This window comes from Peromyscus leucopus, chromosome 2 (genome assembly GCF_004664715.2).
Source record: "Peromyscus leucopus breed LL Stock chromosome 2, UCI_PerLeu_2.1, whole genome shotgun sequence".
NCBI lineage: Eukaryota > Metazoa > Chordata > Mammalia > Rodentia > Cricetidae > Peromyscus > Peromyscus leucopus.
This window is the reverse complement of record NC_051064.1, coordinates 26,933,538-26,948,470: the sequence shown is the minus strand read 5'-3', so window position 1 is coordinate 26,948,470 and position 14,933 is coordinate 26,933,538. Positions and strand designations below refer to the sequence as shown.

At 42.7% G+C, this 14,933-nt stretch overlaps 1 protein-coding gene across 2 annotated transcripts in view; it reads left to right on the top strand.

Moving 5' to 3' along the window:
- The window catches only part of Lyn (LYN proto-oncogene, Src family tyrosine kinase), a 123,572-nt gene that overhangs the window by 63,787 nt on the left and 44,852 nt on the right, over positions 1-14,933 (top strand). For both annotated transcript variants that reach the window (XM_028894336.2, XM_028894335.2), the window contains exons 5-8: positions 1,553-1,651; positions 1,774-1,877; positions 3,118-3,267; positions 5,212-5,364. In XM_028894336.2, the coding sequence (XP_028750169.1) occupies positions 1,553-1,651; positions 1,774-1,877; positions 3,118-3,267; positions 5,212-5,364 (506 nt within the window). The remainder of the gene's footprint in view (positions 1-1,552; positions 1,652-1,773; positions 1,878-3,117; positions 3,268-5,211; positions 5,365-14,933) is intronic.

Sequence of the window (14,933 nt, the reverse complement as noted above, 5' to 3'; positions counted from 1 at the left end):
AACTCAGCACTTAAATCTAACTTCCTTCTTGTACTGAATTTGCATGAAGCAGTACCCTGGCCCAGACCTGCCCGAGGAGGGGGGCGGGAAGGGGAGACTCCCTTAGGGAAGACAAGATAAGTGCTGGTCCAGAGCTTCAGCATGAGCTGTGTTTAAATATGGCCCTTCCTTCGGACAGTTGCATGACCTTGAAAAGTTACTCAGTCTGTTCCTTGGAATTTTAACTTTTGAAATGGGAATGACACCACAGGACTGTGGTGAGCATTGTGTGTGTGTGTGCGTGCGTGCGTGCGTGTGTGTGTGTGTGTGTGTGTGTGTGTGTGTGTGTGTGTGTGTACAGTTGTCTCTGAGCATCTATCAGGAACACGTTCCCGGACCACATGCTCATATTCACCTCCTCTACTTCCTCCAATGTCCCCTACATTCCACACTCACACCTCTCCCAACTTCACATCCTCCTCCTTTCCTTCTCATAACCAACTAAATCCAATCAGTGCTGCCCATGAATACATGAGAGTGGGGCCATCTACCAGTGGCCACATCCCCAAAGAATTGCTCTCTCTCTCCAGGCAGCTGTCCCCTGCAAATTGTTCCCCCATTAGGGCTGGAGCCTGGAGAGCTCTTCCACTACGACCTCCCAACACTTCAGACAACCTCTGGATGACGTCTCACGTCTAATACAATGTGATTGTGGTTGCTATAAAAATAGCCTTATGTTGTGCTTAAACAGAGAAGAAGAAGAAAACATAGGCATAACAGTTTTCCTAGCATGTGCAAGGTCTTGGATTCAATATTCCTGCGTGGAAAAGTAAAAAGTTCAGCCTAGGAGTTCTACATACTTTCAGTCTACAATTGGCTGAATTTGAAGATGTAGCAGGCACAGGCTGCCTGTGTGGGTAAACAGTTCACAGGTACAGCTCACAGTTAATTACTATGGACTTTCTCTCACAGACAAGGTCTGGGGGGGGGGCATTTGAAGAGGAATATTGGAGTCTTCCAGGGACCCATCCCACCCCCCCACCCTGCTTCTGTAGCTCAGCTGCTACTTCTGGGCCTGGCCCTTCCTCCTTCTCCTCTGCCCTCTGGGTAGTGCAGTGTCATGCAGTGTCATGGTGATGAGGCTCACTCTGAACTGGTTTTGGTTTATTTTTGTTGTTGTTTTTCTTTATTCATGGCACCTATCTCTGGGGAAAGCAGATGTTTTTACAAATGTATAACATGAGAATTCTGAGTCAGTATTCCTTTGACTCTGATTGCTACAAGAATCCTTAAAAACATACCTTAGCCACGTGGGGAAGTGAGAAATGTTTGGTTTCTATAAAATGGGCATTTTCCCAACTCTTTTCTATGCAGCCCTGAACATAGCGAGTCACACTGAAGCTGTAAGCATGCTTTTTTGCTTCTGTCACTAAACATACCTTTCATATGAAAAGTAAGAAATTTTCCTCTTGGATTCTGGGATTCCGGGGTTGCTCCCACTTGCCGTCACTCTGCAAAACAAACACCTCAATACAATTGCCATTGTAGGTCATGACTTCTCTTTCCATTCCAGGCATGGGGAATGGTGGAAAGCTAAGTCCCTTTCAACAAAGAGAGAAGGCTTCATCCCCAGCAACTACGTGGCCAAGGTCAACACCTTAGAGACAGAAGAGTGAGTCCTGGCACATGGCCATCTTGCTGTTTCTGAATGCTGCATTACATTGCTTGTTCACACGCACATCATCTTTTCCCTCCCTGCCACAACACCTGTGAAATGTGAAAATATCTTCACAGGTGGTTCTTCAAGGACATAACCAGGAAGGATGCAGAACGGCAGCTTCTGGCACCAGGGAACAGTGCAGGAGCTTTTCTTATCAGAGAAAGCGAGACTTTAAAAGGTGGGTGAATGGTTGGAGACCTTGAAGAAGACTGCACAGGGACTCAGGGACTCTTCCTAGACATGGAGCCTAGGGCCCTGTGCATGCTAGGCAACATTTTACTACTGAGCTACAGCCCTAGCCCAGGGAATCACTTCAAAAACCATTCCAGGATGAATAAAATGAAGAATATAGTAGCTCTGGTAATAAAAGGGGTGGTTTTGTTTTGTTTTGTTTTGTTTTGTTTTGTTTTTTTGTTTTGTGGCAGAGCCTTTCTATGTAGCCCCTGGCCTGCCTGCAAATCAATATGTAAATTAAGCTGACCTCAAGCTCAGAGATCCCTGCCTCTGCCTCCTGAGTGTTGTGGTTAAAGGTGTGCGCCACGCTTAAATATTTTTTATTTTAAATATGTTATTATTGTTGTTGTTGTTGTTGTTGTTGTTTGTGTGTGTGTGTATGTGTGTGTGTGTACGTGTGTGCATTCCTGCCTGTCAAGGCACAGGTGTGAGATCTGAAGGCAACTGTGAGACTCAGTTCTCTCCTTCCCTCATGGGTTCTATGGGTTGAATTCAGGTTATCAGGCTCATACAGAAAGTTCTTTTTCCCTGCCTAGCCATTGTGCAAACCCTTTCAGAGTGAAAATTTCATATTTTGATAACAAACAATAAACTCAAATGATTAGTGTTAATAAATAAAAAACAACCATAATTATGGCCAGGTCATAGCACACTTCCAGTCTTGTTGTGTTATCATGAAAGTGAGTCCTGAATATCAAGAGGAAATGCAAAATAATTTTTCTATTCAGATAAATTATTTCAGAAAATTGTGGTGGAGAAGGAATATGATGTGTTGGGTACTTGCCTAGCAAACAAAATGCTATTGTCATTTATCAAGTCAAATTTTTATAGGATCTTTTATTTTCCTCATTGAAGCAGGGTCTCACTGTGTAGCCTTGGCTAGCCTAGAACTGGCCAGGTTCACCTGCTTCTGCCTCCCAAGTGCTTGGGTTAAAATATCATGACACCTGGCTGCAGGGTAGGTATTGTGATATTTTATATAATATAATACATTATATGATACATTATGTAATACATATGATATATCACATATATGATACATTATGTGATATATCACATATATGATACATTATAAACATACATATTGTATTATACATTTTATGAGAAAATGTACCACAGTGTAGTATAATAAAGACCTTATTAATAACACATAGGCATGTTCTCCTCTTAACTTTCTCCCACAGGAAGCTTCTCTCTGTCTGTCAGAGATTATGACCCCGTGCATGGTGATGTTATTAAACACTACAAAATTAGAAGTCTGGACAATGGGGGTTATTACATCTCTCCACGGATCACTTTTCCCTGTATAAGTGACATGATTAAGCATTACCAAAGTAAGTAAACACTGGATGTTGGGAGAGGCAGATTATTTTTGTAATGATTAGTAACAAGTGGCAGATACTACTTTGTATGAAAATTTTCTTTCGGGTAATGTGGTAGATAATATTCTACAAGTAGTACGAACTCAATATGTCGATACTCCTTGACTTCTAATAAGCATGTATTCTAATAAACTTATTGGGAATTGAAATAAGTTGAAAATGCATCCCATTGGCCTTGTCTTCTGAACACCCCAGCTTAATGCAGCCTTCAGTAAATGCGCTCAGACCCTTAAATCCCTACAGTTGACTAAGTCTGCCAGTTTTCTAATCTACATGGTAGCTGTCAGCTCATGCGAGCTGCCGAATACTAGACTGGAGGTGAACACAGGTTGGTTGTGTAGTCACACTTTTATCTGAGTAATAGACTGGAGGTGAACACGGTTGGTTGTGAAGGCACACTTTCATTCTGGATAAAGTGGAAACCATTAAGTTGCGCACTCTAACTGGGGTTATCACTACATCCAGAGTGAGATTGCTGCTGCATTTGCCATGGCCTTCTTCCTTGGTATGAGCTATTTAACATCCAATGCTCCCCCTTCCTGTGGAGGAAAGTATAGATTATTTTTGCATAATGCATATTCTTAATGTGTGCAAATATTCAAAATAGGAGATATGCAGATCTGTGCCTCTGAGTGCAATGCATATATGTAAAAGGAATATGTGTCCATGGTAAAAGTGCGCAGCATGGCTCTAAGGATATATTTAAAAGCAGCAAGTCGATGCCTTGTGCCCAGTACCAGTTTCTAGTCTTGTGAAGCTCACCTCTGTGTCCTTGGGTCCTTTCCTTGTGACTGAAGATGCAGGAGCTGCTGTGGCTTCTTCCTGCTGCCTGATCTAAAAGGCTCTCTTAGGTCCAAAAACATGGAGCAAAGGCAGTATGGAGAGAGCAAGGGACTGGGCTTACAGAATCCTTCCTCCCTCTCTCATTCCCATTCACTAATGCTTCTGGTTGAGATGTTGGGGGCTTGTAGTACTGTGACCCTGTTCTGAAGTGTAGGAGTAACCTAACTACGCCCCTGCCCATGTGCCACTAAGCTTACGAGGAATCAGGAATCAGAATATGTTTTTGTGTGATAGTCTATCACTGTCTTTATTGTTTTTGTTTTTATATGCTGGCAGTGTTAGGGAATAAAATAAAATGTTTCAAATTGTCTTCTAGTAATTTTGAAATTGTGATTATGCAAAAGTTACTCCCATCAGCATTTTAGATGGTATTACACTGGACATTATAAGAATAACCGCTTATTCAAGGTCTCCTGTATAGGCACTTCTAAAACAAAAAGAATGTACCGTATAGGTTCTGCATTAGGGATTCAGCCAAGTATCTTTAAATGCATCTGCACCAAGCATGTCTTGTCAGCACTCCCTAAACAATACAGGATTACAGCATAGTGTTTACATTATATTTGGTAATATAAGTAATACAAGGATGATTTAAAATAAGATATGCATATAAAGTATTACATTATTTTATATAGGAGACTTGAGATTCTGATTTTTGGAATTTAAGGGGACCCTGGCACCCATCTGCCATGGCTACACACTATGTTGCTTGCATTTCTTCTTTTCCTTCCTTCTTCCTTCCTTCCTTTCTTTCTTTCTTTCTTTCTTTCTTTCTTTCTTTCTTTCTTTCTTTCTTTCTTTCTCTCTCTCTCTCTTTCTTTCTTTCTTTCTTTCTTCTTTCCTTCCTTTCTTCCTTTCTTCTTCTTCTCCTCCTCCTTCTTCTTCCTCTTCTGCTTCTGCTCCTTCTTATTCGCATTTATTTATTGTGTATGTGTTGGGGAATCCAGGATTTATTATAGGTTGTTAGGCTTGGCAGCAAGTTTTTTTTTGCCCACTGAGCATCTCACCAGTCCTGCATGCATGTCTTAACGTTTGTTCTTCCTTTCACTTTAGAGCAGTCTGATGGTCTATGCAGGAGATTGGAAAAGGCATGCATTAGTCCCAAACCACAGAAGCCGTGGGATAAAGATGCCTGGGAGATCCCCCGGGAGTCCATTAAGTTGGTGAAAAAGCTCGGCGCAGGACAGTTTGGAGAAGTCTGGATGGGTGAGTGTCCAGCCAGTGTCCCACTCTGGAGAGTGGTGAGGGGTTCAAGCCTCTGACCGTCACTGAGCTAGGCAGTGGGCTTCTCAGAGGCATCATTTCTTGCTTTCCTGTCTGTCTCAGGCCAAATTCTGGCCCGCAGGTTCTGTCTGTTTTGGTAATTCCTTTCATCTTTTCTCTCTCTCTTGCATCAGGCTCTCATCCTCACACTCTGGGCTATACTCAGGTGTAGGACCCACTAGCTTAATAGGAAGCCTCCAATTTATTGAATTTGGGGATCACCAACAAAAGATGCCCAAAGACCTACTATTAATGAATGCTTCCTTAGAGCCAAGTATTAGCTTCTCAGACTAGGAGGAACTACACCAAGATTTGAGCAGAGGCGTACTCTGAGGAATTCTTTTTATTTTTTATTTCCATTTTATTTTATGTGTATGGATGCTTTGCCTACATGTGTACGGGCACTACGTTTGTACGTGCATGATTTTCATGCCTAGAACCCACTGGAGTCCAGAAGAAGGCATCAGGTCCGCCAGGACTGAGGTCACAGGGGGTTGTGAGCCTTCATGTGGGCGCTGAGATTTGAACCCAGTTCTTCTGCAAGAGCAGAAAGTGTCATCAACCACTGAGTTGTCTCTCCAGCCCCCAGGGACTTCTTGACAATCTCAGTTTTCTCAAGTTTTCATGGAATGTAAATTTACTTATGATAAGATATACTTTTTAAAGTTTCTAAATATCACATTTTCCATTTGGTTCTTTAAAACAAAAACAAAAAAAAAACCAAGGATTTTGTCTTGGCCAGGGTAGCATGGGAAACCACATGTGTCTGCATCACTCTCTGCCAACTTTGTATGGATGAAAGCAAAATGAATTTGAAAATGTCACAGCCCTGGCTGACAATAATGGAGGATCACAGCCTGTATCAGCCACAAAGTGTGACGTGGAGACCCGGAAGGGATGTAGGGTTTTTCCCTTGGAAATCTAGGTCCTGCTATCTCGGCTCTGTACTTTGGCCTAGTGGTACTATCATAGCAGAAGTCTTAAATATGCAAATACTGACCCAGCTGCAATTAATTGATATTGCAATGTAAGACTGAACACACAAAATTTATACAGCAAGTAAATTACAGTCATATCATTCTTTCTACATTCCTCATTGAATCAGCTGTCTCAGAACCTTTGAGATTGGGCCTGATTGCTCTAGGCTCAGTCTTTTGCCCCAGCTACCTTTGTCATGATACCATCATATTTTCCTCCTCTTTAAAGAAATTAACATGGCATTGGCTAACAAAATTAATGATGCTAGCAAAACAGTTCAGTGGCAGTCAATAGGTTCACAAGCTATGATCCACCCCAGTCTAGCTGAACATATTTTCATCACCCCAACAAAAGCCATTACCACCCATCAACACTCTGTTTTACTGTTTGGAACAATACTGGTAAGAACATTCATATACAAAATATTATATGAACACATTTTCATTTCTCTTCATTGTATACTAGGAATATTTACTGGTCAGTTTATTTTGAACTTTTTTTTTTTTTTGGGGGTTTTCAAGACAGGGTTTCTCTGTGTAGCTTTGCGCCTTTCCTGGAACTCACTTGGTAGCCCAGGCTGGCCTCGAACTCACAGAGATCCTCCTGGCTCTGCCTCCCGAGTGCTGGGATTAAAGGCGTGTGCCACCACCGCCCGGCTTATTTTGAACTTTTTTAGAACCTACAAAACCAGTTTTTTAAAAATCTGGCTATCTTCTTTTTTCCTCCCTGAGGAAATATTTGTATTTATTTCTTAGTATTTATTTCTCTTTCCAGATTCACAGAATATGGCAAGGATGGTTTAACAAATGCTGCATACCACCCACCTGTATTCACCAGTCACTAATTCTTCACTGTTTGTTTCATGTGTGAATGCATGCACACATTTTGTTGCTGTTGAGGCACTTGAGTGTAATTGCCTATAGTGACTCTTTACTCCTAACATTGGTACCCACAGCTGTTAATATAGTACTAACTCTGCTCCCATTACAGATGCAACATTGTTCTTTTGACGATTTCTCACTTAACACATCTTCACCTCCCTTACTATGGAAAATCCCTGCGTCTTCATCTTTTATGACATTCATATCCTATAAAACACGGGGCCATTGTTTTATACCATGTCCCTAGATTTGGATTTTTTCCTAAGTGTTCTGTGGTGTGATTCACCTTTTCTTTTCTCTTTCTTTCTTTCTTTTTTTTTTGGGGGGGGGGTTCCTAAGTGTCTTTTGTGTGTGGCTCCCAAGAATTAGACAGTGCTGTGTTCTTGGTTCTATATCAGGTTGCACTAAAGCCGTTTAGGAAAAGTTCTTTTGTACAGTCTTAAAGCATCTACTGGCAGATTATATATTAATTACAAAAGAGACTCCTGAGTCCCCATGGAAATATTTGTTGTGTTTCTTTAAAATCAAAGAGAACAACAGTAAAAATGGGATCAACTACAGTGCCCCTCACAGACGTATCTGATCTGCAAACTATATCTTGATAGATTTTCTCAATTTTAATCATAAAACCAATGTGAAAGTAATGCAGTTTGGCCTTCCCATGCATATTTGCTGGCTAAGGGATTGATATCTGTCCTCAAAAAGATTGTAGGGCAGCTCAGCTGCACTATGCTTTACCTGGGCTGGACTCAGTCACCCCAAAGCTTGGAGTTTTCTTCCACCCTCCTTAGGTTCAGCTATGAAACAAGAATTAAGGCATGGAACTACGAGCTGAGAGATATGCACACCCACTGCAAACCAAATACACTCAAATCCGGGTTCTCAGGTGGATTGGATGGGACTTACGTATCAATTCGTCCTCTTTAAAAGGATGTCGTGGTTGCTGTACCACCTGTGAGGGTCAGAAAGGCCCATCTGCTGTGGGCAGCACAGGTGTCAGGGCTGAACTGATGAGGGCTGGCCTACTCCGACTCATGTTTCTACCTTAATAAGGAGAAATGTGCCCTTAAATGCGTACACCACGGTTCTTTATTCATTTGCCAGCGGCACTTGGGCTTGCTTTCATGCTTGGCCTACAGTGGACAATGGTGCTGTGACCCAGCATGACCCCGCCTTCAGGGGTGGAGGGCTGTGTATACACATGTGTGGGTGCCTGTGGAAGGAGGAGAGGGTGTCAGAGCCTCTGAGCTGGAGTTACAGGTGTTTATGAGCCGTCCAGTGTGGGTGCTGAGAAACTGAACTCAGGTCCCCTGAAGGAGCAACGGGTACTCTTAACCAATGAGCCTTCTCTCCAGCCCCCAGTTAGTGGTTACTATGATGCCTTTACTTGTAAAGTTTTAAGGAAGTGGAAGCATCAGTGTACATCCCCACTGAGAGCATGCAGGGGTCCAGATTCCCGAATGTTCTTTCCGCTTCTAACTGTCTTTTGTTCTGGGAGGTTTGTTAGGTTCCAGTGATAATCCTTTCAGGAATGTGAAGACTGTGGTTTTGATTCGCTTTTCTCTGTAGATGAGCTATACTGAGTGTCCTCTCATGTGCACAATGAACATTTCTGTATCTGACGTAGAGAAACGTGTGTTCCATTTTCTTTTTTAATTGACAGGTGTGGTGGAACACTCTAATCCCACCACCTGGGAGGCAGAAGGAGGCAGATCTCTGAATTCAAGGCTGGTCTGGTCCAGTGATTTCCAGACTAGCTGGTGATAGATAGTAAGACCTTGTCTCAAAAAACATTGTTTATTAAGTTCTTTAAAAGAGATAGTCAGAATAACCTGTCTGAAGCCAGGTTGTAACAGATGCTACCGAGTAGGACTGTTGACCCGATGGAAACAATGCAGAAAGGTGTTACATGCCCGATGACACTATACACAGAATCCTGTAGCATCGTGAAAGATCTATAGAGAAGACAGTTACTAGGGGCTTCCATGTGGAACAAAGATGGTGTGTTTCTTTTTTGGTTTTTTTAATTTTTTTGAGATAATTGTCATTCATTTGTGATTGTAGAGACAGCTCAGAGGTTAAAGATCACTGGCTGCTCTTCCAGAGGACTTGGATTCAATTCCTAGCATCACACGGCAGTCCTCAGTGGTCAGTAACTCCAGTTCCAGGGGATCTGATACCTTCTACTGGTCTCTTGGGCACCAACCATGCACTCGTGTACAGATATGCATACAGGCAAAACACTCAGACACATAAAATAAAATTTAAAAAATGGAAAGTAATGCCAAGCCAAAGTAAAATTAAGAAACAAGTTCAATTTAAAAATGAATGAGAGAGAAAACACAGAAGTGAAAGCAAAGCCTGGACAGGAATGTTTATGACAGCATTATTCATAGCAGTGGGAAAGTGGCCTAGAGTCCCAGCAGTTATGAGGAGGATTTAAGTTTGAGGCCAGTCTAGCCTACATGGCAAAGCTGTCTCAAAAAGAAAGTATAAGCAACCTGAATTTTCACCAAGAAATTAATTTTTAAGCAGAAATTGTTACGTCCATAGCGTAGGAACCTGGGACACAGGGTTGAAGAGCTGGTCACAGTGTAACATGGATGGCCCCTGGGAAGGCGCTGGTCACAGGGCACCGGTCTATGCTTCATTTTGATGGAGTGTCCAGAACAGGCCAAGCTACTGAGACTGAAAGCAGGCGCCCGGTAGCTGAGGGGCAATGAGGGTGTAGTGGAAGAGACTGCTAAAGGTCTCTTTGGGGGTTAAAGGAAATGCTTCAAGGTGTTTGTGGTAACAGCTGCACAACCATGATAGATTGTGGGCCGAAAGGGACAGACAGTGTGACTTGTGAGTTCTGTTTGAACAAAGCTGGCATGTGTGTGAAATAAACAGTACAGTGAGCTTCCAGGTACCATTTATCCATTCTCCCATAGTAACACCTCACAAAATTCTAGTAAAATATCACTACTAATGTAGTGGCATCGATAGTTTCATTCATCCACTCATTCATTCATTCATTCATCCATCCATCTGTGAGACAGAGTCTTGCTACGTATCCTTGGTTTGTCCCGAACTCACTATGAGCCCAGGCTGACCTTGAACTCACAGCAGTCTCTCTCCTAGCCCTCCTGGGTGCCAGGAGTCACCATGTAGCCTAGTTGTTTCTAAGTCTTTCAAGGGAGGAGGGAAGGAAGAGGAAAGGGGGGCAGTGGGAGAACAGAAACAGAAATCGTGACCAGAAGTCTGAGTTTGGCTGCCGGTCAGGAATCTCCTTGACTCCTGAAGATTTCATCTGAACTTTAGCAGGGGCCCTGGGAGTGAAGCCAACGGAGAGTGAGCAGCTGGTGCTGTCTGTCGGGGTGGGCGGGGTCGGGGTGGGCGGGGCTGCCTCAGTCCTGTGTGCATCTCAGTCATCTGAGCCTGAGGCTGACGGCCCAAAGTCCGGGTTTAGCTGGTTTGGTTTGGGTTGTTGTTGTTTTAAGATTTATTCTTTATTGTTTATGTGTATGAATGTTTACCTACATGTATGAAACATGAGAGTGCCTGGTAGGTAGGAAGAGCAGAAGAGGGCATCGAATCCCCAGAACAGGAGTTACAGATGGCTGTGAGCTACTGTGTGGTTGCTGAGGACGGAACCCAGGTCCTCTGGAAGAGCAGTCAGTGCTCTTAACTAATAACCCCCCACCCCCATTCAATTTTTAATCCTCAAGGAATGTGTGAGCTAGTTTTTCACAGGGGTGCAAAACAAAATCCAGCCAATTAAAATCATGCCACTGTTAATCGGGTGAATTATTATTTTTGCTAATCACAAGGTATTGTTCACAGACTGCCTCTCATGTTCTAAGATCTGAAACACAATGAAGAGATTATCAGATGTGACCTGCCCTGTGCAGGAAGACAGCTACAGGGATCAAAGGGAGAGGTGTCTCTGCCTCAAGCTGTTTCCTCTTGTTCGTGTGACCCCATGGGTCTGCCTTGGTACCTTGCTTCCTCCTATTGCGGATTGTTAATATTCCAGAGACCTAACTGGACAGTGAGTAGGAGGAGGAAGCTTTATTTTAAGAAATGAAAGTTTGTAACTGAGTTTTGCTTGATACAGTCTTTGTTTGCTTTTTCTGAGACAGGGTCTCTGTGTAGTCCTGGCTGTCCTGGAGCTCATTCTGTAGACCAGGCTGGCCTCAAACTCAGAGATCCACCTGCCTCTGCCTCTCAAGTGCTGGGATTAAAGATGTGCACCACCAGTGTCCAGCTGTCTTTTTTTGTTAAGATTGATTTGTTTTTATTTTTTGTTTATGAGTGTGTGCCTGTATGTATATATGTTCACTATGTGCATGCCAGAAAAGGTCTTCTATCCCTTAGCATTACAGATGATTGTGAGCTGCCACGTGGGTGCTGAGAACTGAACCCAGGCCTCTGCAAGAGCAGCAAGTGAACTTAACTGGAGAACCATTTCTCACACGGATACATTCTTATTTAGAGGCAAGTTAGATAAAACTTATCACCAGCCAACTTCCCAAACCAATATGTGTGTGTTTGTTTGTTTGTTTGTTTTCAAGTAGCTCTCAGTCCCTTGGTATGTGTACCTTTTAGCAAGCCTGCCATGGCAAGAAGTGGAACTTTCTCCAGCTGTTATTTTCTTTAACTGTGACAAAGTGTCATTCCACAACAAGTCCTTTATTACCTGATTCTTTTTAATCTGTCTATGACAACAACACAAATTTCTATGACTAGGTTAATGAACCCTCAAATGATTGGCTTTGGGGGAGATCTGCTGCTCTTCTGGAGCTTCGGACACAGCTATTTAGTCACTGTTGATTCCAAATTCCTTATCAGCATCTTCAGTGTCTTTAGCAGATGCGTTATTTCCTGATGACTCTTGCTCTGCCTCTGGAAAGCATGTTTTCATCCTTTCAAAGGATGTAAGCGTTTCCAGACTCCATTGTTCCCGTGATCGTGAGGGGAGTGACTTGTTCTTTAACTTTGATTTTAGGGGATGTGACAAGTCTACAGAAAAGCTACTGCGGTCACCAGCGACTACAGAGTCCCACAGGGGAGGCCTATCAGGCCCCGGAGTCCCTCTTGTCCCTTCCCAATCACAGCCCTGCCTGCCTGGGGACAGCTGCTATTAGGAGTTTTGTCATAATTTCCTGACCTTTTCCCCTGTAATGCTGGAGGTGGAGCTAGGGTCATGTGCATGCAGGCTTTAGTACCTTTTATCTGTAGTCTGACTACTGTTATGTACGGTACAGTATGCATCAAACGATATAGTCCAGCTTTGTCTGGGTTTAATATGAATGGGTCATGCTGAATGTATTCTCTTATTCTTTCCTTTTTTTTAGATATTTTAAATTAATTCATCTGTGTTTTGGGATATTATAACATTTCGTGCATCTTTGTTGCTATATAATGTTGTGTATGCATGAAAGACATATAGAATTTTATTCATTCACTTCAACATTCACTAGTGAAAATCAGAGTTAGTCATGCTTTTACAGTTGTGACTACTGTAAATAGTGTGCTCTGTGTTTTTGGTGGTCCAAGTATGCATGAATGTTTCTAGGAGGAAGGGATTTGCTGAGTCATAAGGTACAGTCAGACCTCTATGTCTATGGATTCAACCTATCTTGGATGGAAACATTTGGGGAGGGGTTGCGCTTACACTGAACAGGTACATAGTTTTTTCTTTGTACCTAAACAATGCAGTCTAACAACTATGTACATAGCATTTTCATTTTACTGTGTATCATAAGTTATCTAAAGGTGATTAGAAGTATCCATGAGAATGTGCACAGGTTAGATGCAAATATTGTGCCATTTTATGTGGTAGGCATCCTTGGATTTTGGTATGCTCCAGGACCAACACCCTATGGATGATGTAAATGGACCAGTCCCCTTTGGCCTATATAAGGAAGACTGTTTATGAATCTTTGCTCTATTAATACTGTCAATGGCTTCAGTTTCACTTGTCCCTAGAAATATACAGTGTGCACTTTCCTGAACGGTGGACTTGTACCTTCTGCATGGCCCCAGTGCAGCATAGCCCATGTGGTCACTTGGAAGGAGGCCACTGTCATCATCACTAATGGGACCCTTGGGATTGGGGATTTTTTCAAAAAGCTTTGCCATTAATGTTCATTGGTGTTCAGAGGGGGGAAAAGTGCAGGAAAGGGCCTGGGGGAGCTGTCGCTGCATCCCTCCCCCCAGCATTTACCTACAGTTACTGTCATGCCTTTTGATTTGGGTTAGCAGGGCTGGTTTCTCCTCACAGATTCTTTTGCATGTCTCTGATTACTAATACAATTGAGTTTCTTTTGTAGATCTGAGTCACTGGAATTTCTCCTTTTGGAAATGTGCACCCATGCCTTTACTGCTAGGCTACTTAACTGATTTATAGGAATTACAGATTCAAGTCAGTAGTATAAGCCAAGGAGAATATTCTCACCACCACCACCACCCTCCCGTGTGTGTGTGTGTGTGTGTATGTATGTGTGTGTGTGTGTGTGTGTGTGTGTGTGTGTGTGTGTGTGTAAAGCCAGATGTTGACACTGGGTATCGTCCTCATTTGCTCTCCCCATTATGTATTGAGCCAGGGGAATTACTGCATCTTGAAGTGGTCTAGACTCACTGGCCAATGAGCTCTAGGGGTCTTCCTGTTTCTGTCCCATCAGCACTCGGGTTACAGAGCTGTGCTTAACTTTTATGTGGGTGCTGGGGATCCCAACTCAGGTCTTCATACTTGCAAAGTAATCATTTTACACACTGATCCAGCCCCCTATTCCCAAGAGTGTAGTTTCTTCTTATGTTTTGCTACCAGTACGCTCTTATAACTAAGGGCTTGTTTACAAATTAACAAAACATCCATAATGGAATCTATGGTTCAGTGTAATTTACTTTTTATGGATTTATTTGTTTCATTTAATGTGTGACTATTTGGCCTGCATGTACGTATGTTGTCTGTCTACAGGCTTTGTGCTCTGAGAGATCATAAGAGGGCAATTGATCTCCTGGAACTGAGTGATGGATGGTTGTGAACCACCATGTGAGTCCTGGGAATCAAACTCATGTCCTCTGCAAGAGCAACAGGTGCTCATTACCTCTGAGCCATCTCTCCAGCCCCTCAAATGTAATTTAAAAGACATATTAATGGAATCTATTATTAAATTGCTCTTAAGGTTTATAAAAAAAGGCACCATTTTTACATTTAAATGGCAGTACTATTTAGCATTGTGTGATGTTTAGGTGGTAGCTTTTTGTGTGTGTTTGTTTTTGGAGACAGGGTTTCTCTGTGTAGCCTTGGCTGTCCTGGAACTAGCTCTGTAGACGAGGTTGGCCACCTACCTTTACCTCCCAAGTGCTGGAATTAAAGGCTTGTGCCACTACCACCCAGCTTGGTGGTAGCTTTTGTTACCTTTTCTTTCTTTCTTTTTTTATGTTTAGATGCATTGGTGTTTGACCTGCATGTCTTTGTGAGGGAGTCAGATCCACTAGAACTTGAGTTACAGACAGTTGTAAGCTGAGATGTGGGTGTTGGGAATTGAACCCAGGTCCTCTGGAGGAGCAGCCAGTGCTCTTAACCACTAAGCCGTCTCTCCAGCCCCCTGTTACCTTTTCTATTACTGTTTTCGACACATTTTAAAATTCCACTACATTCTT